The 26,675-nt window shown below is 33.9% G+C and overlaps 2 protein-coding genes across 5 annotated transcripts in view; one reads left to right on the top strand and one right to left on the bottom strand.

Annotated features, from left to right (window-relative positions):
- LOC136041594 (small G protein signaling modulator 2-like) overlaps positions 1-26,675 on the bottom strand; it is a 191,634-nt gene that overhangs the window by 34,439 nt on the left and 130,520 nt on the right. The window lies entirely within an intron of this gene.
- Positions 1,125-26,052, top strand: LOC136041598 (uncharacterized). The gene is made up of 4 exons (XM_065726302.1): positions 1,125-1,230; positions 9,249-9,425; positions 23,465-23,580; positions 25,736-26,052. The coding sequence occupies exons 1-4, from the start codon at positions 1,191-1,193 to the stop codon at positions 25,877-25,879; spliced, it is 477 nt and encodes a 158-aa protein (XP_065582374.1). The 5' UTR covers positions 1,125-1,190; the 3' UTR covers positions 25,880-26,052.

The following is a 26,675-nucleotide window of genomic DNA, read 5'->3' as shown; positions in this document are numbered from 1 at the left end:
AAAATTTTGAAACATCGTCAGAAGAATTTTGAAGATTTCTGAAAAAACTAAATTTATTTCAATAATATATTTCTTCAATGCTTTTATTTTTAATTCAATTTCGCTTTAAAGCCTAAATTGAATAAAAATTTTAAGATTACCACTAAACAATTTTCAAGCAATTTGTATGGTTCAAGTTATTGTTCTTTCTTTTTTTTGGTTAAAACTAAAATATGTCATATTTTGGAGGGAACACGAGCGCATTTTCAAGTCATAAATTTCAACTTCTTCCTAAGAATTATAGCTGAAACAAATTGCAAAATGTCAACATTTCTAATAAAAATTGTTAAGAGAGATGGGTTTAGATGCGACAAATTCGTCCTTTGAATCAAACAGACGAAACAGGCTACTCTGGTAAGCAGGGATTGAGAAATTACGGGAGATGAAATTTGGAATGGATCTGGATGATTTTACCTTTGACTGTGTCATGTCTGGGAATTTTTTTTTAGCGTCTGAAGCAAAACAATAGCATTAATATTTGAGCTTTACATGATGCAAACTAAATTTAAAAGTGATACTTTCGGAGTCAGAAGAAAATATTGAGTATATCAATGTGTGATTAAACTGAACAATAAAGGAATAAATATAACAAAATTGGATAATCTATCTTTTTGAAAATATGCTCTTGGAGGTAAGTCAATGAACTAAGAATAGGAAGAGTCTAATCTTAAATAGTTTAGTAATAAACATAGCGATGTGCAAATTAAATTTTAACATTTCAATGATATATCCATTTCTTATCAATTCGCATTTGTTAGGATCACATTCTTATATACTTTTTTATTTATTCTTTCATTACATCTTTTTTTTATTCTTACATCATTTTTCTCATTCACTCCCCGGTGCTTTTTTTCATCCAGTTTACTGTCAATTGCATGCGTTGTTTGTCCTACAAATAATATATATTTATATCTATATATATATATATATATATATATATATATATATATATATATATATATATATATATATATATATATATATACTAGGTTTAACCTTTGCACTAATTGACATTAAAAAATCGAATAACATGTTCTTACCTAGAGCATCCTTGACCGTAATTACTGTATTTATAAGGATTCTTTCAAAGCTCTTTAAGAGCCTTTTGCTAAATCCATACTAACAAAGAAATCGAACTATATTCAGTTAAGATGAGAAGTGTTATTGAACGGACAGATGTTTCCCTCTTAGGTAAGATTAAATAAAAAAAACTAGTTTTTTTAACTGAAAGTAAGGAGCGACATTAAAACTTAAAACGAACAGAAATTACTCCGTATATGAAATGGATTGTCCCCTCCTCAACGCCTCGCTCTTTATGCTATAGCTTTTAATTGTTTTAAAAAATAGAATTGTGCCAAAGGTTCAAACTTTAGCGTAATGAGCGAGGGATTGCGGAGGGGACAACCCATTTCATATACGGAGTAATTCTGTTCCTTTTAAGTTTTAATGTCGCTCCTTACTTTCATCTAAAAAAATAGTTTTTTTTTATTTAATTTCTGAACGTTTTTTAATTAATGCATGTTTGATTTTGGCTCTCCGCACATAAATTATTAAAATGAAATTTGCATATTAATTCTTTTTTTGGCTAAATGGCTTTCTCTTAGTTTTGATCAGGCGATCTTGAGAAATAAGGGGTGGGGAAGGAGGCCCAGTAGCCCTCAAATTTTTCGAATACTTAAAAAGGCAACTAGAACTTTTAATTTTTAAAAAACGTTTTTATTAGTAAAAAATATACGTAACTTAAGAATTTACTTACGTAACAAACTTTTATATTCTTATATTTTTATTATGCATATGAGGAGGTTTGTACCATCATTAATACCTCGCTCTTTACACTAAATCGTAAGTTTTGTCCCAATTCTTTAAGAATGACCCTAGAATCAGAAAGGCTGTAGAATAAATAGTTGAAATTACTAAAAATACTTTAGCATAAAGAGCGAGGTATTTATCTCCTCCTAAATACCTCACTCTGTATGCTAAAGTATTTTTAGAACCCCTCATATGCGTAATAGTCTCTGTTCGTTTTAAGTTTCAATGCTACTCCTTACTTTCAATTGGAAAAACTTTTTCATGTTTATTTTTTCATTTGTATTTTTTATAGTAATGCTAGAAAATCCTGCACCCTTTTCATCTAATTTCTCTTCCCCCATGACATATCCCTCCAAGGAAAGATCCCCCCACATAGCCCCCTCACCTCAACCCCACCCCCCAAACCAAAAAATCCCCCTGAAAACGTCTCTACACTTCCCAATAACCATTACTGTACGTAAACACTTGTCAAAGTTTGTAACTTGCAGCCCCTCCCCCAGGGACTGTGGGGGAGTACGTCATTCCCAAAGACATAGTTACTATAGTTTTTGACTAACATAATGGCTATCTCAAAGTTTTGATCCGTTGACTTTGGGAAAAACAACCGTGGGAGGGGGCCTAGGTGCCCTTCAATTTTTTTGTCACTTAAAAGGCACTAGAAATTTTCATTTCCGTTAGAATGAGCGCTTTTGCGACATTCTAGGACCACTTGGTCGATACAATGACCCATGGGAAAAAAACAACAAAAAAACAACAAATAAACACGCACCCGTGATCTGTCTTCTGGCAAAAAATACAAAATTCCACGTTTTTGTAGATAGGAGCTTGGAATTTTGCTACAGGGTTTTCTGATACGCCGAATGCGATGGTGTGATTTTCTTTAAGATTCTATGACTTTTAGGGGGTGTTTCTCCCTATTTTCCAAAATAAGGCAAATTTTCTCAGGCTCGTAACTTTTGATGACAAAGGCTAAATTTGATGAAACTTATATATTTAAAATCAGCATGAAAATCCAATCTTTTTTATATATCTTTTAGCATCAAAATTCCGTTTTTTAGATTTTCGTTTACTATTGAGCCGGGTCGCTCCTTACTACAGTTCGTTACCACGAACTGTTTGATATAGTTTAAACTATGATAAGTAACCTGTCATTGGCCGAAGTCAAAATGAAGAACTCCGACAGATCGTTTTCACCATGATCTATGACAGCCAGTCAAGTCTTTCATGGCAAATTTCCTTTTTGAAGTGTAATGTAATTTTCTTTTGATGCTGCTACCCATAACATAGATTGTAAAAACTAAATAAATGAAATTTTCATTTAGAACAAGAAAATAATCATGGGTTTAGCTGCAGCATAGTAAAGAGCAAACAACGACGCCAACTAACCAAAAGTTAAAAATTACGCCAAAAAAAATTCTGATGAAAAAAATTGCAATATGTAGCTAATTCTGGGAATGTAGCTATTATTTGGATTAGTCATAAGAGTAAATTGTTATTCTGAAAAGAAATTTACAGGAATTTTGAAAAAGAGCCTGAAACCCGTCAAATATGGCATCGTATCAAAACGGAAATGCCATTGTTGAAAATTCCATTCAGAAAATTTACAGTCCTCAAACTTGAAGAACAAGGAAAATAAATTTGTTGATAGGTAGAACTGATATGTCCCCTTTTTTTCTTTTTTTTTCTTCGTCACTAGTGGGGCACAGGAACATCATAAGGAGCACTTTAAGGAAACATTTGAAAGATGCTTTTCATAGTTAATAGGTATTGCAAACACACTTCGAAGTAACCGTGCTGTTTACCACTCAGCTTTTGTTAACAAATCAAACAGTTCGTGGTAACGAACTGTAGTAAGGAGCGACCCGGCTCAATAGTGAACGAAACTCTAAAAAACGTATTTCGATACTAAAAGATATATCAAAAGAATCGGATTTTTATGCTGATTTTAAATATATAAATTTCATCAAATTTAGTCTTTGTCATCAAAAGTTACGAGCCTGAGAAAATTTGCCTTATTTTGGAAAATAGGGGTCCCCTAAAAGTCATAGGATCTTAACGAAAATTACACCATCGCATTCAGTGTATCAGAGAACCCTATAGAAAAAATTCCAAGGTCCAATCTACAAAAATGTGGAATTTCGTATTTTTTGCCAGAAGACAAATCACGGATGTGTGTTTATTTATTTATTTTTTTTTTATTTTTTTTTCCCAGGGGTCATCGTATCGACCAAGTGGTCCTAGAGTGTTGCAAGAGGGCTCATACTAACGGAAATGAAAAGTTCTAAAATTGGAGGGCACCTAGGCCCCCTCCCACGCTCATTTTTTCCCAAAGTCAACGGATCAAAATTTTGAGATAGCCATTTTGTTCCGCATAGTCGAAAACCACAATAACTATGTCTTTGGGGATGACTTACCCCCCACAGTCCCTGGGGGAGGGGCTTCAAATTACAAACTTTGACCAATGTTTACATACAGTAATGGTTACTGGGAAGTGTACCGACGTTATCAGGGGGATTTTTTTGGTTTGGGTGTGGGGTTCAGGGGAGGAGGCTATATGGGAGGATCTTTCCTTGGAGGAGTATTTCATGGGGGAAGAGAAATTCAATGAAAAGGGCGCAGGACTTTCTAGCATTATTATAAAAAAAAACAATGAAAATAGAAACATGAAAAAGTTTTTTCAATTGAAAGTAAGGAGAAGCATTAAAACTTAAAACGAACAGAGATTATTACGCATATGAAGGGTTCTAAAAATACTTTAGCATAAAGAGCGAGGTATTTAGGAGGAGATAAATACTTCGCTCTTTATGCTAAATTTTTTTTTAATAATTTCAACTATTTATTTTACGGCATTTCTGATTCAGGGGTCATTCTTAAAGAATTGGGATAAAACGTAACGTAAGCTACGTAAGTTATGTACGTTTGTTACGTAAGTTAATTCTTAAGTTACGTTTTTTTTACTAATAAAAACGTTCGTTAAAAATTAAAAGATCTAGTTGCCTTTTTGAGTAACCGAAAAATTGGAGGGCAACTAGACCTCCTTCCCCACCCCTTATTTCTCAAAATCGTCTGATCAAAACTAAGAGAAAGCCATTTAACCAAAAAAAGAATTAATATGCAAATTTCATTTTAGTAATTTATGTACGGAGAGCCAAAATCAGACATGCATTAATTCAAAAACTTTCAGAAATTAAATAGAAAAAACAAGTTTTTTTAAATGAAAGTAAGGAGCGACATTAAAACTTAAAACGAACAGAAACTACTCCGTATATGAAAGGGGCTTTTCCTCCTCGACACCCCGCTCCTTGCGCTAAAGTTTGATTCTTTCTCACAACTCTACTTTTTAAAACAATAAAAAACTTTAGCGTAAGGAGCGGGTTGTCGAGGAGGAAAAGCCCCTTTCATATACGGAGTAATTTCTGTTCGTTTTAAGTTTTAATGTCGCTCCTTACTTTCATTTAAAAAAACTTGTTTTTTCTATTTAATTCAACAACAGGCAAGTAAGTCGAGAGCTAGAGAAACATTCCAAAACAAGCTTGAATTGTAATATTTTTGGGCGAAAATTGTAATATTTACAGTATTGGGGAGACGGAAAAACCTACATTTGCCCCCTTATGACAAAACCTAACTACCACTCTGCCCCCCCCCTCTATAAAGCTAATTTTTATATTTAATGGCTTATTTTCAATTTGAATTGACAGCGCCTTTATAAAGTGCCATATTTTACCCAAAAGTGTACTTTGGGCTGTTTTCCATTTTTCAATAATAATGAAAAAAGGCCTTTTACTAAAATAAATATTTTTCAAAATCATGATAGGGGCAATAAACTCAGCAGTGCTGGTGTACCTTCCCCTCAATTGTCACCGTTAGCAACTTGTACGTAGGAAACATCATAGAGATATACTTGGCTTATTTGGAAACTAATTTTTACACCTTATCGTTTTTTTTAAATCTAACTTGATAATAGAACCAAAAAGTGCCACGTGGCACCCCAAAAGCGCAATTGTTTTTTTTTCTAGTTTTTTCAATGATAATACCAAACAAAGGCAGTTTCATAGGAGCGCTACCTAAGTAAAGACCGATGTGGGCACAATGTATTATTTTTTTTTTCTTAGACCAGGGCACTTCGCATCGCAGGAAATGTTTTAGAAACCTTAAAAAGGGCTCATTCGATTGGAAATTAAAAGGACTTCACAAAAGGACTGCACTTTCCCTTCACAATGGTTGAAAGTGATTGAAGGCCCCCTCCAATGCCTATCCTTTATCCAATCAGACCCAATCAAAATTTTGAGATAGCCATTTTGTTCAGCGTAGTTAAAAGGCCCAATAATTATGCCTTTGAGGATGAAAACCCCCCCAGAGCCCCAAGGCAAGGGTTCTAATTTGCGTCCTGGGGGCATATAAGGTTTTATAGAAAGGGTGGTTGTAGGAGCTTCGGAGGGGGTTTATTAGATTGGTGGTTAGCGTTTCTAGTGCCGTTTTTAAGATTCAAAGTGATTTAAGGGCGGATGAACCCCTACCCATACCTCATATTTTCATGCATTTTGAAATGTGTTTCGAAATGGATTTAATAGAAATTTTTAAATGACCATTTGCTGTCGTAGAAACTTTGAAAAAGGTTCATTCGATTAGAAATTGAAGGGGCTAATACTCTTTTTGATAGTCGAAAGTGACTATAGCACACAAAGCCCCTCCCACGCCCATCAATTCCCAAAACATATCTAATCAAAAATTTTAGATAGCAATTTTGTTCAGCGTAGTTTAAAGGACTGGAAATAATGTTTTTCAGGATGGAAGCCCCCCAGAGCCCTCAGCGCAAGGTTTGTAAGTTATGCACCGAGGGCATATAACGTTTTAATAGAAAGGGTTGTCGTAAAATTCCAGAATTGGACTCATTTTATTGAAAATCAGATGTTCTAGTGCCTTTTTTCTGACTCATCACTCCCCACGTCGTATTTTCCGAAAACGTATCCTATAGAAATTTTGAATAGTTATTTCTTCGAAAATAGTCAAAAGATCATATAATAAGGACTTCGGGGTTAACAGAATCCGCTACAGTCTGGTGGCAAGGGTTGTAAGTTATGCCTCAGGGCATATAAGATTCTTATGAAAGGGGTGGTAGTTTGTGAGAGGCCTACTGGTAGAATTTTCCTTGCGAGGAATTTTTGTCAGGAAAGTTTCTGGGAAAACAGATCTAGTACCGAAATTATAAATATTTTTACCCTTTTAAAGAGCCAATAGTAATTAAATGGCAATCAGACCCTTACCACATATTTTCAGAATGCCCTTTCATGTTTCTACTCCTGTCAAATTGAATTTTCAGAAGTCATTTATTTGGAATTAATCAGAAGGGCTAATAACTATGACTCTAGGGTGATATGACCTCTCCATCCCGTTGGGGAAGGCGTGTAAATTGTGCATGTTGACACTTTTTATTAGCAAATACATCTAAAGGTATCTAAAATCGTCTGTGTTCGTTGCAAGGAGGTGTAAATGGTCAAAAACCATATAGCCTATTCCTAGGGGCGCGTACTAAATATCGCGCAATTTTATCACGAATGCCATTAATATTCCTAGGATTTTGAGGACTGCACTCAGAGACATTTAAAGGGTTGGAGGGTCAGGGCAGTAGTTTCAGGCTCCATGGCTTGAGAGGGGGCTGGGGAGCCCACTTTGATCAAATCTTTCATTTTGATTCGGCTTTTTTGCTAGTACTTGCGTTGGATGGGGGTTTAACGAATTTTTACCGCTTTCCATTTTAAGTTGTACCAGTGATGGACTGTAATTTTATTTCTATATCTATAATATTGAAAAGAAATTTTGCACAACTAGTCTCAGTATGTGAGTTTTACAGTCATTAGCTCTGCCAATGCTCCTTCGTACAGACAACATGTGTACATTGTTGCCCATAGTAACCAAATATTTAAAATAATCTTTTTTTAATTTTCCCATGAGCTGAATTTTTATTTGCAGCTTTATTTCGATGAATTTTAATAGTAAACATTTGTTACGAAAGAAAATTGTGGAGATTTCAAAAATAAGCCTGAAACTCTTCGAACATGCTTTTATACTGAGTATTCATAATTGTCTCTTCTTCTTCTTTTCTTCAACACTCCCTTAGACTCCGTTAAGTTAAAAATTTTGAATTGATTCGATGGTGCAAAGATAAGAAAGCTTTGTAGTTTCTTTGGACTTCAACCTTTCCGGCTCGCGAAGTAAGACCTTAAGCTGTAGCTTCTAATTATTGAATATTGATTTATTTGCTCCTTCTGTTTTTTGTTTTACTGCACTGTTTTTGTCAAATGATTTTAAGCTAAAAGGTTGAAGTTCATGAAGCAAAAATAACGAAAATATGCTCTCTTCTAAGAAACTCCAAATTTTTTGGAATATTGCAACAGAAAGGTTGCAATACTATCGGATATAAATTTTTGTAAATTAAATCAAACAAAAATGTTTGTAAGTGAAATCGAAACAAAAATGTTATGTAAGGTTTATTGTGTATATTTTTGAAACCTAATTAAGTTCGCCAACAAATGAACAAAAGCTAATTAAGAAAATAAATACAATAATTGATCAAGAAAATGAATAAAATAAATAAAAATAAAACAAATAAATAAACTGATGAAAATAAAGAGCGAAAATTAAACTTAAAAAAAAAAATCGTTACTTTGCTGTTTGTGGAAGATACATATACAATATCGTAACATATAAACTGATTCGTAACATTTCCCTAAATTTGTAGAATTCTGGAAAACTAACGTTCTACTGTCCACAAAAAAGCAATGCAATAGAACATGATTAGGGGTAGAAAATAATCACCCTGCATTACGAAATGGTTCAGTGGTTGGTTCAGTGGAAACTTCACAACCATGTAAAACTTGAAAAATAAAAAAAAATCCAAACTGTAGTTCTAAGGCCCTTCTTATGTAGTATACAGGTTTTGAAAGTAGCGAAGAACAAATAAATAAACAGAAACCCCTTGTTATGCAGTTTTTTGGAGTAGCGAACACCAAATGAAAAAAAGAAAATGAAATGCGGATGAAAATTATGAATATCAGCTTAACTAATGGTAGCAAACAGGTTAAGGAGGTGGATCTTTCCTTTGAAGGTTCTTTTTTTCTTATAATCAACGGATTATTAAAGTTTGAGGTTTTACAGGTGAGCTGGGTAGTCAAATTTATCTTATTACTTTTGCTTACTTTTTTGTGTGGCAGCATTTTAGTGTGGCAACTCTGAAGAAAATGTGGCACTGGCTTAACGCTTTATAGTTTTGAAACAACCTAAAGAAAAACCCAGAAGAATAAAAATGCAGTTTTCAAGTACGAATTGACCTAAAGTGGGTCCAGAGACTAGAATAATGTCTCCATTTTGATGATCTTGGTACTGTAATAAATTAATTCTAGGAAGACGTCTACTTAAAAGGCAAAATTCACGGAAATATGGTAGAATGGTTGAGCCAAGTATTTCCCCAGCAAGAAGAACCATGGACGGAGGAGGACTGATGGATGAAAAAGCTGAATACTGTAATGTCAAATTAACACCCGACAGAAGAGACGTGGAACATTGCATTTTTAGCAAAGGTAAGAATGAATTGAATTTCATTTGGCAGTTCAGTAGTCAATGAGTCATGGCCCAAAATCAGTCGAGTGTCGGACTTAATTTAACAATTTCATTCTTTTGGACTTAGTTTTGTAAGACGACTGTAAGAATATTTTTATTGAGAAGTAAAATTTAGTCCATACCACTGGCGGATCCATGGGGGGAGACCCCTGGTCCCCAAGAGTTTTCTAGAGCCCTCTTTCCCTGTTTTTTCTTTTTTTTACGCTTTTTTAGAGTAAATTTGTCAATTCGGTCAATTATTGGCTCCTTTGTCAAATTGCCCCCCCCCCAAGATTTGCTCATAGGTGCCCTTGTCACATTGAGTCTTCCCCAAGATTTTGCTGTAGATCTGCCCCTGGTCTATGCACAAAAAATGTAGAGTTGTGGATTTAGTGGGGTACTAGTTTATAAGTTACTTAGTATACCATAATAGTCGAATGGTTGATCCCGGTTTTTCTCCATCAAGAAGAACCATGAACAGAAGAGGTTTGAGAGGCAAAGTAGCTTCAGACAGCAAAGCAAAAAAGTATATTTTAAAATATTTTATCTCTTTTTAAGAAATTATTTATTTTTACATTGACCCGCAGATTTTCCAAATATCAGTTCTGTAGCAATAACAGAAACAAATCTATCTCGAGGTGTATTACGGAAAGCCTTAGAAAACAATGCAATGGTAAAAACTAAAATGGTCCAAGTCTTTATTTACAATCACTTTCTTTCTATAAGACAGTCAAATAATGTCAAAATATATGTAGTTGGGGTCCTAAACCCTACAAATTGGATAGCCCTGATATTGAACCAACAGATATGTAAATGTAGGTAAAATTGGCGAGAAAAAAAGAATACCAGGTGAATTGTACTAAATCACTGGACCGAAGGGGAAATCACAAAAAATGTGCTGGCCAACCTAATTTGTTTTAAGATAAGATTAAATATAAAAAAACAAGTTTTTTTTAACTGAAAGTGAGGAGCGACATTAAAACTTAAAACGAACAGAAATTACTCGGTGCATGAAAGGGGCTGTTCCTCCCTCAACGCGCCGCTCTTAACCCTAAAGTTTTACTCTTTCTCTCAATTCTAGTTTATTAAACAGTAAATAACTTTCAAACAGTTCGTGGTAACGAACTGTAGTAAGGAGCGACCCGGCTCAATAGTAAACGAAACTCTAAAAGACGGAATTTTGATGCTAAAATATACATCAAAAGAATCGGATTTTCATGCTGATTTTAAATATATAAGTTTCATCAACTTTAGTCTTTGTCATCAAAAGTTACGAGCCTGAGAAAATTTGCTTTATTTTGGAAAATAGGGGGATATAAGCCGTAAAAGTCATAGAATCTTAACGAAAATCACGCCATCGCATTCGGCGTATCAGATTACCCTATAGCAAAAATCAAGCTCCTATCTACAAAAATGTGGAATTTCGTATTTTTTGCCAGAAGACAAATCACGGGTGCGTGTTTATTTGTTTGCTTTTTTTTTCTTTTCCCCAGGGGTCATCGTATCGACCAAGTGGTCCTAAAATGTCGCAAGAGGGCTCATTCTAACGGAAATGAAAAGTTCTAGTGCCCTTTTTAAGTGACCAAAAAATTGGAGGGAACCTAGGCCCCCTCCCACGCTCATTCTTTCTCCAAAGTCAATGGATCAAAATTTTGAGATAGCCATTTTGTTCCGCATAGTCGAAAACCATAATATCTATGTCTTTGGGAATAACTTACTCCCCCACAGTCCCTGGGGGAGGGGCTGCAAGTTACAAACTTTGACCAGTGTTTACATATAATAATCGTTATTGGGAAGTGTAGAGACGTTTTCAGGGGGATTTTTTTGGTTTTGGGGGGTGGGGCTGAGGGGAGGGGGCTATTTGGGTAAATCTTTCCTTGGAGAAATATGTCATAGGGGAAGAGAAATTCGATGAAAAGGGCGCAGGATTTTCTAAAACTACTATAAAAAAAAACAATGAAAAAATAAACATGAAAAAGTTTGTTCAATTAAGGAGAAAGTAAGGAGTAGCATTGAAGCTTAAAACGAACAGAGATTATTACGCATATGAGGGGCTCTAAATATACTTTAGCATAAATAACGAGGTATTTAGGAGGAGATAAATACCTCGCTAAAGCTTTTAATTGTTTTAAAAAGTAGAATTGTGGCAAAGAGTTAAACTTTAGCGCAAAGAGCGAGACGTTGAAGAGGAGACAACCCATTTCATATACGGAGTAATTTCTGTACGTTTTAAGTTTTAATGTCGCTCCTTACTTACAGTTAAAAAAACTATTTTTTTTCATTTAATAGCGTAAAGAGCGGGACGTTGAGCGAGGAACAGCCCCTTTAATATACCGAGTAATTCCTGTTCGTTTTAAGTTTTAATGTCACTCCTCACTTTCAGTTAAAAAAAACTTGTTTTTTTTATTTAATTTCTGAACGTTTTTGAATTAATGCATGTTTTTATTTTGGCTCTCCGCAAATGAATAATTAAAACGAAGTTTGCGTATTAATTTTTTTTTGCTAAATAGCTTTCTCTTAGCTTTGATCAGATTTTATTAGTCTGATTAGTGTTGATTTTGATCAGTTGCTCTCCAATTTTTCGGTTACTTAAAAAGGCAAATAGAATTTTAAATTTTTAACGAACGTTTTTATTAGTAAAAAATATACATAACTTACAAATTAACTTACGTAACGAACTTCTATATTCGTATATTTTTATTATGTTTATGAGGGAGTTTGCCCCCTCGTTAATACCTTACTCTTTACACTAAAGCTTTAATTTTGTCCCAATTCTTTAAGATTGACCCCTGAATCACATAGGCTGTAGAATAAATAGTTGAAATTACTAAAAATACTTAGGCGTAAAGAGCGAGCTATTTAGGAAGAGATGGACCCCCCTCCATATGCGTAATAATCTCTGCTCGTTTTAAGTTTTAATGCTGGTCCTTCCTTTCAGTTGAAAAAACTTTTTCACATTTATTTTTCCATTATTTTTTAAAAATAATGGAAGAAAATCCTGCGCCCCCTTCATGGAATTTCTCTTCTCCCATGAAAAATTCCACCAAGGGAAGATGGTCCCACGTAGCCTCCTCCCCTGAACCCCCCAAACCAAAAAGTCATCCTGAAAAGGTGTGTACACTTCCAAATAATCATCACTGTATGTAAAAGCTGGTCAAAGTTTGTAACTTGAAGCCCCTCCTCTGGGGACTATGGGGGAGTAAGTGAGCCTCAAAGACATAGTTATCCACTTTTCGACTATGCTGAACAAAATAAATATCTCAAAATTTGGATCCGTTGACTTTGAGAAAAAATGAGCGTGGGAGGTGGCTTAGGTGCCTTCCAATTTTTTGGTCACTTAAAAACGGTACTTAAACCATTTAAATGAATGGACTGCAATTCTAGAATGTGAATGCCCTGAGATTTCTACGGCTCTGTTTTTAAAATATTTCCGTGAGTGCTTGGATGAAGCATGTCTATTGAGACGCATTAAAATAAAAAAATATACACTCCCTAAAAAACCATGGATCTCACGCGGGCTTCTACACTCTATTTCAATAAAAAATAAGCTATTTAAAATATCTATGTCATTCCCATCTACTAAAAATAAAGAAGAGTTTAAAAAGTATAAAAATGTCCTGACACAGTTAATTCGGAAAGCAAAAGCTAGATATTTTGAAAAATCATTTGTAGAAGCTCGTGGGGATCAAAAACATACTTGGAGACTTATTAACTCTCTGTTGGGAAGGTCTCAAAAATCTTCATTTCCGAATGAAATGTTACGTGGTGATGGTACTTTTTCTTCCGATAAGCAGGAAATAGTGAACTTGCTCAATGCTCATTTTGTAAGCATCGGTGAAAAAACAGCTAATGCATCTCATGTTTCTCCAAATAATAATAACAATGATTTATTTAAAGATCACATGCCCCCTCCCTCTGATAAAAGCATGTTCCTTTCCCCGGTTACTGAAATTGAACTAAAACAGATCATATCTAAAATGAAGAACGGTTCATCTGAAGCCCTTGATGGATCTTCTACTAATTTGGTCAAAGAAATATTCCCAGTTATATCACCGGTTTTATGCCACATTATTAATCTTATATTTGTAACTGGTGTCTATCCTTCAACATTTAAATCAGCAAGAATTGTGGCCCTACATAAAGGTGATGACCCGAGGCTTCCTGCTAATTATCGTCCTATATCGATACTCTCTGCTTTTTCGAAGGTTGTAGAGCGAGCACTGTATAACAGAATTTATTCTTTTTTTGAGAAATTTGATTGCATTTCTAAACTTCAGTTTGGATTTAGAAAAGAGTATTGCAGTGATCATCCTATGGCTATTATTGTCCAACATATTAATGATTGTCTTGACCGTGGAGAAACGCCTGCAACTATATTTTTAGACATACAGAAAGCTTTTGATTCCATTTCTCATGAAATTCTTTTGTATAAGCTTTCGAATGCTGGTATTCGTGGTAATTGCCTTAGGTTACTTGAATCGTATCTTCATGGGAGGCAGCAGATACTTATATATAATGATGTTAGATCTGATTCTTTACAGCAGTCAGATAAGGTTGGTGCTCCCCTGGGATCCGTATTAGGACCTCTGCTTTTCCTAGCTTACATTAATGATTTGTGCTCAGCTACTGGAGTTTCTTCTATAGACTCTCAGTTTGCTGACGACACTGCAGCAACCGTTTCTGGTAAATCTCGTGAAGAGCTAGTGGTCAATTTAACATCCGCATATGATAGATTGTCTACTTGGCTCTCTGATAATAGACTACTTCTGAATAGAAAGAAGACTAAGTTTATTGTTTACAGCAGGACGGGTCACAAGTTTCCAGATATAGAATCAGTTTCCATTTCTGCGAATGAACCTGAGTCTGTTATTGAAAGGGTTGTATTGATAAGATATTTAGGAGTTGTGTTTGACGAAAATTTGTCATGGAAAGAGCAAATTAATCAGGTTAGAGCAAAGTCTCCCCGTGGAGTTGGTATAATGTGCAGACTGAAAAACCTTCTTCCATATTGCGCTCTTAAATCCATTTACTTTTCCCTTGTGCAATCCCATTTTGATTATGCATCTATTATTTTTTTGAACACTTTTAAAAGTAATGTTACCCCTCTACAGATTATACAAAATAAAGCAGTTCGTATACTTAAACCTTTTCTGCCATCGCCATCAAACTTCCCCTTAAAATCCACAACAGAGACCCTTTTTTCACTTCATAATATTCTTCCTGTTCGGCAAAGTATCCAATTTTTAAGTGTTATGTTTAAGATTAAGCTTGAACGAGAAAAGCTCCCCAGATATTTTGCATCGATGGGTCTTATTTCTTCTCCTTCATCTTCACAAGTTGAAACCCGTGGTAAATATAATCTGCGGACTCCTAAGGTAGTTACAGAGAGGTCGCGTTTTTGCCTGAGGTATTTGATTCCTCTACATTGGGAAAGTTTGAAAAATGAGATTGATTTTAATATAAGCATAGATGCTATAAGACGGAAGTTGAAAAGAGTGCTGATTGAAAGTTATAAATCTAAATAATATGATTTTTTATTTTTTTTATTTTTTTTTTTTTAGGGATGTTTATATATTTTTTTTTTTTAGTAATGGGTTGGTCTCTGGGGTTCGCCCATGAGGCCTCCAGATGTCTTATGACTCACTTGGTTTTAAGTTGTAAATTTAATTGTGTCTCAGGATGGTGCGCGGAGGATGGAAGTGGTATCGTACGGCACGGGATTTGTTTTTTATTTATTTGTGTCAAGTTTGGTTAAGAGAAGTTTTTATTTTTAATTTTGTGCATATTTAGTGTTTCTTAAAGGTAGCTCAATTGCATTCGAGCTATACTCTCAGCCTTGAGTTACCTAATATTTTGTATATATTGGTTATAATAAAAGAACCTTGAACCTTGAACCTTGAACACGCACCCGTGATCGGTCTTCTGGCAAAAAATATTAAGTTCCACATTTTTGTAGATAAGAGCTTGATAAGATAAGAGCTTCTGCAATAGGGTTCTCTGATACGTTGAATACGATGGTGTGATTTTCGTTAAGATCGTATGAGTTATAGGGAGTGTTTCCGTCTATATTCCAAAACTAGGCAAATTTTCTCAGGCTAGTAGATTTTGATGAGTAAGACTAAATTTGATGAAACTTACATATTTAAAATCAGCATAACAATTTCCTTTTTGTAGAGTTTCGTTTACTATTGAGTCGGGTCGCTCCTTACTACAGTTCGTTACCACGAACTTATTGATATATTCATGATTAAATATACGTATATTTATATTGTCTGAAATACTATCAAAATGAATAGATGTTGTTAAATCTTGTGAAAAAAGACTATCATGTAAATAACCTTAAAATCAGCTGATCAGACACAAAAATTGTAAAATGCCCGGATTAAACGATATTTTCCTCTTTGGCGTCTTTTATCAAACAAGCAAATGTATTTTCTTTTAAAAATTAATCAAATCATTAAATTTAAAAATTAATCAAAATCATTAAAACCAGTAATAAACTAACGCAGGTGGTTTCTTAATTTGGGTATTCACTAAATCACAGAGGCCAGGGTACGCTTAGCTGTAGAGAAAGAAGGACAATTGCAATCCTTTGAATATACTTCTGAGCATCTTTATCGATATTTTGTTTAACATGATAATCGTTTTTCACAATCCTTTTAATATTAGTAATTAAATCCATATTGGATTGAAGATTGAAGATTTTTATGTCGTATAAAATAAACAAACACAAATAATTGAATAAAGCCAACAGCTAGCTAGGTCGAAAAGAAGGCTATGTACCTCAGTTTAAAATGCACCAAAAATAAAGATAAAAAAGATAAACCAAAAACACCATAATATATAGAAGGAGAAGGATAAAGGAGGCTACCCCATCTTGGGAAATTCCGAAAATAGTTCTAAAAAAATTATCAAGTAAAATCACCCCGTCATCTAAAGTTAATGGTATATTCTACTAATTTTGTCTTTAAATAATAATGTCTTTAAATTTGTCTCTAATTTGACACTGTCACAACTCTAATTAAAAACAAATTAGCGTAAAGAGCGAGGCGTTGTGGAGGGGAAAACCTCTTTCATATACGGAGTAATTTCTGTTCGTTTTAAGTTTTAATGTCGCCCCTTACTTGCAGTTAAAAAAACTTGTTTTTTTTTTATCTAATTTCTGAACATTTTTGAACTAATGCATGTTTTAATTTTGCTTACCGCACATGAACAATTGAACCAAAATTTGTATATTAATTTTTTTACTAAATGGCTTTCTCATAGTTTTGATCGGATGATTTTGATAAAAAAGGGGTGGGGGAAGAGGCCTAGCTGCCCTTCAATTTTTGATTACTTAGAAATGCAATTTGATTTTATAGTTTTTTGTATGAACGTTTTTGTTAGTAATAAACACACGTAGCTTACGAATTAACTTACGTAACGAAGTTCTATATTCGTGTATTTTTATTACGTATGTGAGGGGTTTGCCCCCTTCGTCAATACCTCGCTCTTTACACTAATGCTTGAATTTCATCCCAAATCTTTAAGGATGACCCCTGAATCACAAAGGCCGTAGAATAAATAGTTGAAATTACTAAAAAAACTTTAGCGTAAAGAGCAAGGTATTTTGGAGGAGACGAACCCCCTTGTATACATAATATTTTATGTTCTTTTTAAGTTTTAATGCTACTCATTACTTCCAGGTGAAAAAAAATATTTATTTTCTCATTCTTCTTTTTTAAATAACACTAGAAAATCCTGCCCCCCCCCATTCATGGAAATTCTCTTCCCTCATGATAAATTCCTCCGAGGATTTATCCTCCCACGTAGCCCCCTCCTCCGACCCACTCCCACCCTAACACGAAAAAGTCCCCCGAAAAACGTCCGTACACTTTATAATAACCATTACTATATGTAAACAATGGTCGAAGTCTGTAAGTTGCAGCCCCTCCCCCGGGGACTTTGGTGGATTAAGTCGCCCCCAAAGACATAGTTATTAGGTTTTGACTAATTTGAACAGAATGGCCATCTCAAAATTTTGATCCGGTGACTTTGGGGAAAAAATGTGATCACTGAACTCTGATACACTGAATCTGATGGTATGATTTTCGTTAAGATACTATGACTTTTAAAATAAGGCTTATAAATAAGGCCTATTTTCTAAAATAAGGCTTGTAACTTTTGATGAGTAAAACTGAACTTGATGAAACTTATATTTTTAAAATCAGCATTAAAATGCGATTCTTTTGATGTAACTATTGATAACAAAATTCCGTTTCTTAGAGTTTTGGTTACTATTGAGCCGGTCACTCCTTACTACAGTTCGTTACCACGAACTGTTTGATTGTGAAAAACATGGTATAATGTGAAAAAAAAAATAAAGAAACAAAACTCAAGTATGTACCAAAAACGAGATTTTTTAGACATGGCAAAGTATTTTTGGAGCAAATGCTTCCTTTTCCGTTAGTATAACAATAGAGTAAAGGGTATATATATATATATATATATATATATATATATATATATATATATATATATATATATATATATATATATATATATATATATATATATATATATATATATACAGCTAATTGACGCAGCATGAAAGCAAGTGGAATAATCTTTTAAAGTATGTAGGACAGTAATACTGAAATATGATATTTCATATATATCTGATATATATATATATATATATATATATATATATATATATATATATATATATATATATATATATATATATATATATATATATATATATATATATTAATATATATATATATATATATATATATATATATATATATATATATATATATATATATATATATATAAATAGGGAAAACCAGAAATTTAATTTTTGATGAAAAAAAGTTCGTATTTAGTTATGCAGTTTCAAGTAGTATAGAATACTGAACTAAAAAAAAGAAACATAAGTGAACCCCCCACCCCCCGAAAAAATTAGTAAAATTTAGCACCAGTCAGCTTAAGAACATATAGATATCTTTTAAAGCAGTAAATGTCTTTGGGAACTAACATATTTCTAATATTTGATTTTTAAGGGCAAAAATCCTTCTCGAATTGAACTAGTTAGTTTAACTTGTTTATTTCCATGGTTCAGCACAGCAATATTGTCGGAAATGTGGTAGCATCGTAGAACTTTCATAATTTTGAAACAAGTACAAAATGATCTCAGAAAATCATGGTTTTCACAGATGAAAGAGAGGAGAGGAAGAGGAAATGGAGCGGACCTAAAAGGAAGGGAGGAAAATAAGATATTTATGCTGATGTTTTTGTTAGGCTACTTTAAGAATTTATGAATCAGAGTTAGAAGTTCTAAACTCAGTAAAGTTATTAATAGAAATACTCTTGATTGCAATAAAGAAGGATTTCTTAAGCATGGCAAAAACAGTTTAGATGTGCTCTATTTTTTTTTTTTTTCTATTTTACAAGTGCGAAAGGGGATAAAGTGCATTCAGAAAAGATTAAGACTGTTGAGTATTTTAAGAGCCAACATATGGTAAAAAGGAACAAAGGAATTGGCAGAGAATAATACATTTAAGCAAATGGACTAAGAAAATCCATTAAATGTAAATAGACAGAAAGATACACATTTTCCGATTGGTACCGGCCTATCTTTTTAGGACAACATAAAAATAAATTAAAAATAAAATCAAAAATAAATTTACATATCACCATTTGAATTACAACACCTAGCATCCCCATTTCATACAAGTTCCATACAAGTTTCATACAATCACCCTAGCATACAAGTTCCAATTCAATTCTACTTTTCCATAAACTTTGAAATACAAAACAACTGAAATCCATGTGTAATAACCTCATCAATGTCATAACCTCAAAATGAAACATTTGTAATAAAATTTATTCTCAATAAATTGCAAATAACGTAGTAGGCTTTAGACTCTGATAGTTAGGGAAGAGGAAAGTAACCAAACTCTTGTTTGTAGTGATTTTGGTTTGTTTTAAATTTGATTTGCATGTTCAATTTCAGTTCTATCCGTTTAAAGATGTATTTATAAATACCTGTTTTATATTTTTATTTAATTTCTGTTTGTTTTTGTTTTTTTTTGTTTTTTTTTGGGGGGGGGGGGGTTCGTTTATTCTTTAATAGCAGACCTGGTCATTTTGAGTTTGAATTATTAAAGGAATTTATTTCGGTTGGTCTAAATTTCATTTGGTCTTCTATTTTCCTTTGGAAAACGTATTTTTTGAAAGTTTTTTTTTGTTAAATCTATTCCTATTCGTTTTTGTTGCGAAATCTTCAGGTTATTCATTATTCTCCATTTTAAAATCAAATTTCTTTTCAACATCAAACTTGTACCAAAGTAACCAAATATCAAGAGATATTTTTTTTTCCAAAACTAAAGTCTCAACATTCAACATTCCCCAAAAGTAGTCACAAATAGATGAAATACCAGTTGCAAGCAGTCACAGTTGAAAGTATGCACAGTTGCAATCACAACCAGTCTCATTTGCAGCCAAAATAGTAACAGCAGTAGTAGTGGCCCTCAAGACTTCTAAGTTAATACCTATATCTGTTCCTAATATACTGGAGCAGGGCCTTTCTGATAGCTTAGATTCATGCAGTTTTTTTCGTAATTAAATTTAAAAAAAAACAAGTTTTTTTTTAACGGAAACTAAGGAGCGGCATTAAAACTTAAAACAAACAGAAATTACTTCGTATATGAGAGGGGCTGCTTCCTCATCAACGCCCCGCTCTTTACGCTAAAGTTTGACTCTTTCTCTTAACTCTACTTTTTAAAACAGCAAGAAACTTTAGCGTAAAGAGCGGGGCGTTGATGAGGAAGCAGCCCCTTTCATATACGAAGTAATTTCTGTTCCTTTAAAGTTTTAATGCCGCTCCTTACTTTCCGTTAAAAAAATTGTTTGTTTTTTTTAATTTAATTTCTGAACGTTTTTGAATCAATGTATGTTTTGATTTTGGCTCTCCGCAGATGAGTAATTAAAACAAACTTGCATATTTATTTTTTTGGCTAAATGGCTTTCTTATAGTTTTGAACGAATGATTTTGAGAAAAAAAGGAGCGGGGGAGGAGGCCTACCTTTCCCCCGATTTTTTGGTTACTTAAAAAGGCAACTAGAACTTTTAATTTATTACCATGTTTTTATTAGTAAAAGATATACATAACTTAAAAATTAGCTTACGTAACGATCTTCTGTATTCTCGTGTTTTTATTACGTATATGAGGGGGTTCACCCCCTCGTCAGTACCTCGCTCTTTACACTAAAGCTTAAATTTTGTCACAATTTCTTGAGAATGACCCCTGAATCACAAAAGCCGTAGAATAAATATTTGAAATTACTAAAAATACTTTAGCGTAAAGAGCGGGGTATTAGGAGGAGGTAATCCCATCATATGCGTAATAATTTCTGTTCGTTTTAGGTTTTAATGCTTCTCCTTATTTTCAGTTGAAAAACTTTTTCATAATTATTTTTTCATTTTTTTTTAAATAATGCTAGAAAATCCTGCGCTCCCTTCATGAAAATTTTCTTCCCCCGTGACAAATTCCTCCAAGGAAAGTTCCCCAAACATATCCCGTCTTCTCAACCCCCCCAATCTAAAAATACCCCTGAAAACGTCTGTACACTTCCAAATAACCATTACTATATGTAAGAACTTGTCAAAGTTTGTAACTTGTAGCCCCTCCCACGGAGACTGTGGGGGAGTAAGTCGTCCCCAAAGACATAGTCATAAGGGTTTTCGACTACGCTGAACAAAATGGCTATCTCAAAATTTTGATTTGTTGACTTTGGGAAAGTAATTAGCGTGGGAGGGGGCCTAAGTGCCCTCCAATTTTTTTTGGTCACTCAAAAAGGGCACGAGAACTTCTTATTTCCGTCAGAATGAGCCCTCTCACAACATTCTAGGACCAATGGGTCGATACGATCATCCCTGGAAAAAAAAAACAAAAAAAAAACGAACAAACAAATAAACACACATCCGTGATCTGCCTTCTGGCAAAAACACAAAATTCCACATTTTTGTAGATAGGAGCTTGGAACTTGTACAGTAGGGTCCTCTGATACGCTGAACCTGATGGTGCGATTTTCGTTAAGATTCTATGACTTTTAGGGGGTGTTTCCCCCTATTTTCTAAAATAAGGCAAATTATCTCAGGCTCGTAACTTTTGATGGGCCTTATGAAACTTGTATAGCCTATTTGAAATCAGCATTAAAATGCGATTCTTTTGATGTAGCTATTGGTACCAAAATTCCATTTTTTTAGAGTTTTGGTTACTATTGAGCCGGGTCGCTCCTTACTACAGTTCGTTACCAAGAATTGTTTGATGGTAAATCCCGCATGTAAAGAAGGGCAAATTGCATAATTTACAATCCTTACCCTTTTGGCTATGAGTTGCATTGGATCCCTGGAGGCATAGCTATAGACCTTTTACTGTTTTGAACAAAATCATTTTTTCAAAATTTTTCTCAGTGATGAGGGGAGAGAACATCCAAAAGGAGCAAAGGGGCTGGTTACCTTCTGATAGCTCGTCAATGTTCCCTGGAATTGTCAATTTAATGCCCTCAGCAATTCCTTAGATATTGATGATCATCCTTATGAAAATCAGCGTGTATACAGTGTGTTTTATCACGAATCCCTCTCCAAAGTTGTGGAGGTTATGTAATCCCCATAAGCATAGTTATTTGAGCTTTTGACTATTTTGAATAAGATGTCTATTTCAAGTTTCTATTAACTGTTTTGGGAGGGGCTGCAATTAAAAAGGCATGGGAAGGGAGTGGTAGCCCTCCAATCCATTTTCAAATCCCCCCCAACGTGTTCAAAAAAGTTTCAAATTAATACCCTCAGTGGTTCTCAAAATATTGCAGATCCTCCATTTTGATAAACTGGATGTACATGGTACTTTTTGATTTAGTATAAAATGCCCCTAAATATTCTGCAAGGTTTCACCTTAATATCATTAGGCTTTTTGGATACATCCGAAATAAAATATTTCCCCTTTTCCTAATGAAAAAACTGTCTGTAAACAGTGGGTAAATCGCATAATCTATAATCCTTACCCCGGGGCTATCGGGACATGCATTCCTGGAAGTATAACTATTGGACCTTCTAACTAGTGTGAACAAAATGACAATTCCAAAATTTTGATCGGTGCTGAGCAGAAGGGGCGCCTAAAAAGAGTAAGGGAGGGTGGTCACCCTAAAATCCCTCTTCAACATCTCATCAAAATACTTTAAAATTTTCAACTTAATGCCCTCAGTCGTTCTTTAGGTATTACTTATATGTTCTTTTCAGAACCAGCAAGCAAATGAGTGTTTAGATTGTGTTTGCATCCCTCAAAGCATTTCCTTAAAGTTTGACTTAATACCTTAAGTGTTTTTGGAGATCCAGGATCAAACATACCCTCTTTTCCAATAAAAATTTTTATAAGTTAACAATGGGCAAACTGTGTAACTTATAGCCCTTTCTGGAGGGAGTCCGGAGAGTGGGGGGAGGTTTGTCAGCCCCGGAGGCATAGTTATTTGGCTTTCGGACTATTTCAAACAAAATGATTACCTCAAAATTTTTACCGGATGTATTTTGGCGAGGAGTGGATTTGTTGCTCTATTGTTTCTTTAGACTCTTAACAAAGGCCCCTAAAATTTAAAATTTACAACCAAAGTTTATATAACCACCTCTTCAACAAAATTTAAATGTTAACAATAAGCAACTGAATAACTTACAACTCTTCCCCCGGGGCTCGAGGGATTTCAACCCTAGAAGCATAGCTGTTTGGCCTTTGGGCTATTTGAACAAAATGACTATCTGAGAATTTTGAACGGATGTATTTGGGGAAAAGGACGTGAAGAGAGGGGAGCATGGTTACCCTTTGACAGCTTTGAAAACTTTCGACATTGGACATTCATAAAATCCTTGTCATAATACAAAAAAAGTATTTAGACTATGTAGTATCGAGGCGTATTAAGACGATTTTATGATTTGGTCTTTTCCTTGTAAATTGATACATTAGCAAGTACAATTTTTATTCCAGATGAACAGAGCTCACAAGCTATATTTCCCAACCTAATGCACCAGTACAAAAAAGGTGTTTCTGAGACTCCTACATCGATGAGAGCGGGCGATAAAGATTCCTTCATTGCACTTAAGGTAAATAAATTGGTATAATTTGTCTTTATGAGTGTCCCAGAACGCTATGGTTAATTATTCCCAGAGGAGGCCCTACTAGTAAAAAATAACGGTTTGTACGTATTTTGTAATAAGTTAGTTTGTCTTGGTAGAGGGTTTTAGTGACTAATTCTGAAGAAACCTTATTTCATGCCATTGTCAAATTCTTTTCTTGTCTTTGATTAGTAGGAAACAAGTTTAGCTTTTAGTGTGCTGCTTATTTGATTTTTAAATTTTATTAACTGAATCATTTCACTATTGCCAAACAGTTCGTTGCAAGGAACTTTAAGTGGGGAACAACCTTGGCTAAGAGTTATCAAAACTCTTGGAAAAAGAGTTTGATAACAATATATACATCAAGCGAATCTGCTTTTACGGTTAAATTTAATATCAAATTTCTTCCAGGTTAAAGTTAGGCATTAAAGGCTACGAGCCAAAACAACATCTATTTGACTTTCGGAACAGGAGAAAAACTAAATCAGGGCGAAAAGTGATCTTCATAAAAATTAACCGACCAAATTCAATACATGAGAGAATCCTATTACAGAGGTTTTACTTTAAATAAAGAGAGATGATAAATTAATGTCTATCTCCCTGTAACATTTTCTATATTTACCTGAAAGTTTACGGAGCATTTGACAACTTGGGCATTGAAATACTCTCTTTTAGACGTCTTGCACCTCCTCTCCCCTACACAATAACCCACCGCCCTTGCTTTATAAGAGCTGATGCGTAATTAAATATATTATATGTATATACATATATATATATGTATATATATATATATATATATATATATATATATATATATATATATATATATATATATATAATTATATATATATATATATCAAAAGAATCAGATTTTTATGCTGATTTCGGATCTGTGTGGTGATTTCAAATATATAAGTCTTGTCAAGTTTAACCTTACCATCAAAAGTTATGAACCTGGGAGCTACGTGGTAGCATCTTCCCATGGACACTAGAATCTTTAATTTCCATTCAAATAAACCTTCTTTCGATATTTTAGGACCACTAGGTCTATACAATCATCCCTGGGGAAAATAAACAAACCCGCATCCGTGATCTTTCCTCTGGAAAAAATGAACAAAATTCCACTTTTTTGAAGATAGGAGCTTTAAACCTATGCAGTAGGGTTCTCTATTGAATCTGATGATGTGAGTTTCATTAAGATCATTTGACTTTTAAGAGGTGTTTCCCCATTTTTTGACAATGAGGAAAATTTTCTCAGGCTCGTAGCCTTTGATGGTAAAGGCTAAACTAAATGAAAAATATATTCGAAAACAGCATAAAAAGTTGATTCTTTTGATATATGTATTGCTACAAAATTCCTTTTTTTCGAGTTTCGGTTAGCCTACTATCGAGCCGGGTCGCTCCTTACTTACAGTTTGTTACCACGAACTGTCTGAACAGTATTTGGTATAATGCTGTTGTACGGTGTTTAGTCTATTGTTGTCAAGGAACAAGTGTTTTGCGTTATTTTTTTTTAGCGTTTTGTCTGTTTTTAATGAATAGGTGACAGATGCGTTCATCCATTGATCAGTATTTTTCATTTTTACAAATGTCAGGCATGTAAGGTTTTTTTTCAAAAGTAAACCACCCTACATTGCTGTAGACATGTCTTCTCAGGCACTTCAAAGCTTAAGGAAGGGTAGTGGAAACTAATTCTATCACAAGTGTCAGCTCCGAGTACCTATAACTGCCCAATCTGACCTAAGCCTACTTTACAAAGGCTGGATGTTGAGATTGGAGTACTAATGCTCAGTTTTTTCTTTAACTAATCCATTGTGGTTCAACCATCCAATCGTTTATTTTTATTTTATTCGTTCTAGAAGTTCTGAGATATTCAATCTTTTACTTCGACCAGGTTCAACGAGGTGCAACCCTTCTACTTTTCTGCTATAAATTTGGCGTTGAGAGAAGAAGGGTACGTTGGAAAGCAATGCCCGTTCCTTTACCTTCTGTCTCAATAAATAAATTTACTTTCTCGAAAATTTGGAGATTCAACAGCTAAACTGACGAAAAGAACAGTAAAATTTATACCAATTGTTAGAGTAATAATAATAATCACAATAAAGTCAAGAATATTGACAGAGAAAATTATTTCTTTTTTCAGGTAAAATATCTTGTGGAAAAAATCAAGGACTGGAGAGACATCCAAGGTATATTTGAATCAGTAGATTCAACTGGTGATGAGGCGAATTCAAAAAGGGAGTTCAAACACATTGCAGGCGTCACTGAAGATTCTCATGACTGCTAGTTTCAGGAATCCTTCTCATAATTATTAAATTTTGTAGTGATATTGTTAAAAATTATTATTAAGCAGAGGATAAGACATTAATTAACAGTCTAGAATAATCTTAACAATTAGAAGTGCAATTTACCATGGACGTAAAATGTAAATATTTGAATTATTAAGTGGAAAGTTACATAGCCATGTGTTTCTTAAAAATCAGGAAAAATCGAATTCAGTTTTAAGTGAAAAAATACCCTTACATACAGTAGTGCGGCTTTTGATAGTAAGTGGGCCTAATTAAAAAAAGAACAAACATAGATGAAGATTCAGCAAATAAGCTGAATATCACTCGACGCCAAACAGGAAAAGCTGCGGCTTTCAATTTTTTGAAGGGAAATTAAAAGAAAGCATCTTTCTTTTGTCTCTGAGAATCAACAGATTGTTAACGTTTGATTAATCGGACGAGGAGCTTTTCAAATTTAACTAATTAGTTATGCTTATTCATTTTGATGGTTAAACGTGACAACACTGACAAGAATGTGATACTCTCTTAAAAACTCAACAATTTTGAGAAACCAAAAGAAAAATCTTGGAAAATTGTGGATTTTTAGGCAGATTTTTAGGTTATTCTTGCCAGAAGGCGATACCAGCGAAACACTGATATTGCTGCTAATTTATGCTGGTTTTTCTCTCGACAGAATCTCTTGTACTCCTTGAACCCACATTTAAATCATTCAAACAACATGCTTCCAAACTTCGCCGTTTTTTCCTAACAATGGGCTAGTTAGGAATGGGTCATCGCTTTTTACTCACAGTTCCT

This window comes from Artemia franciscana, unplaced genomic scaffold (assembly GCF_032884065.1).
Source record: "Artemia franciscana unplaced genomic scaffold, ASM3288406v1 PGA_scaffold_30, whole genome shotgun sequence".
Classification (NCBI taxonomy): domain Eukaryota; kingdom Metazoa; phylum Arthropoda; class Branchiopoda; order Anostraca; family Artemiidae; genus Artemia; species Artemia franciscana.
This window is presented reverse-complemented; position numbering and strand designations above follow the sequence as displayed.

Coding starts and splice junctions, on each gene's coding strand:
- LOC136041598 (XM_065726302.1), top strand. CDS start 1,191: ATGAGAAGTGTTATTGAACGGACAGATGTTTCCCTCTTAG. Junction 1,231..9,248: donor GACAGATGTTTCCCTCTTAG/GTAAGATTAAAT, acceptor AATTAATTCTAG/GAAGACGTCTACTTAAAAGG. Junction 23,581..25,735: donor ATTCCTTCATTGCACTTAAG/GTAAATAAATTG, acceptor TTCTTTTTTCAG/GTAAAATATCTTGTGGAAAA.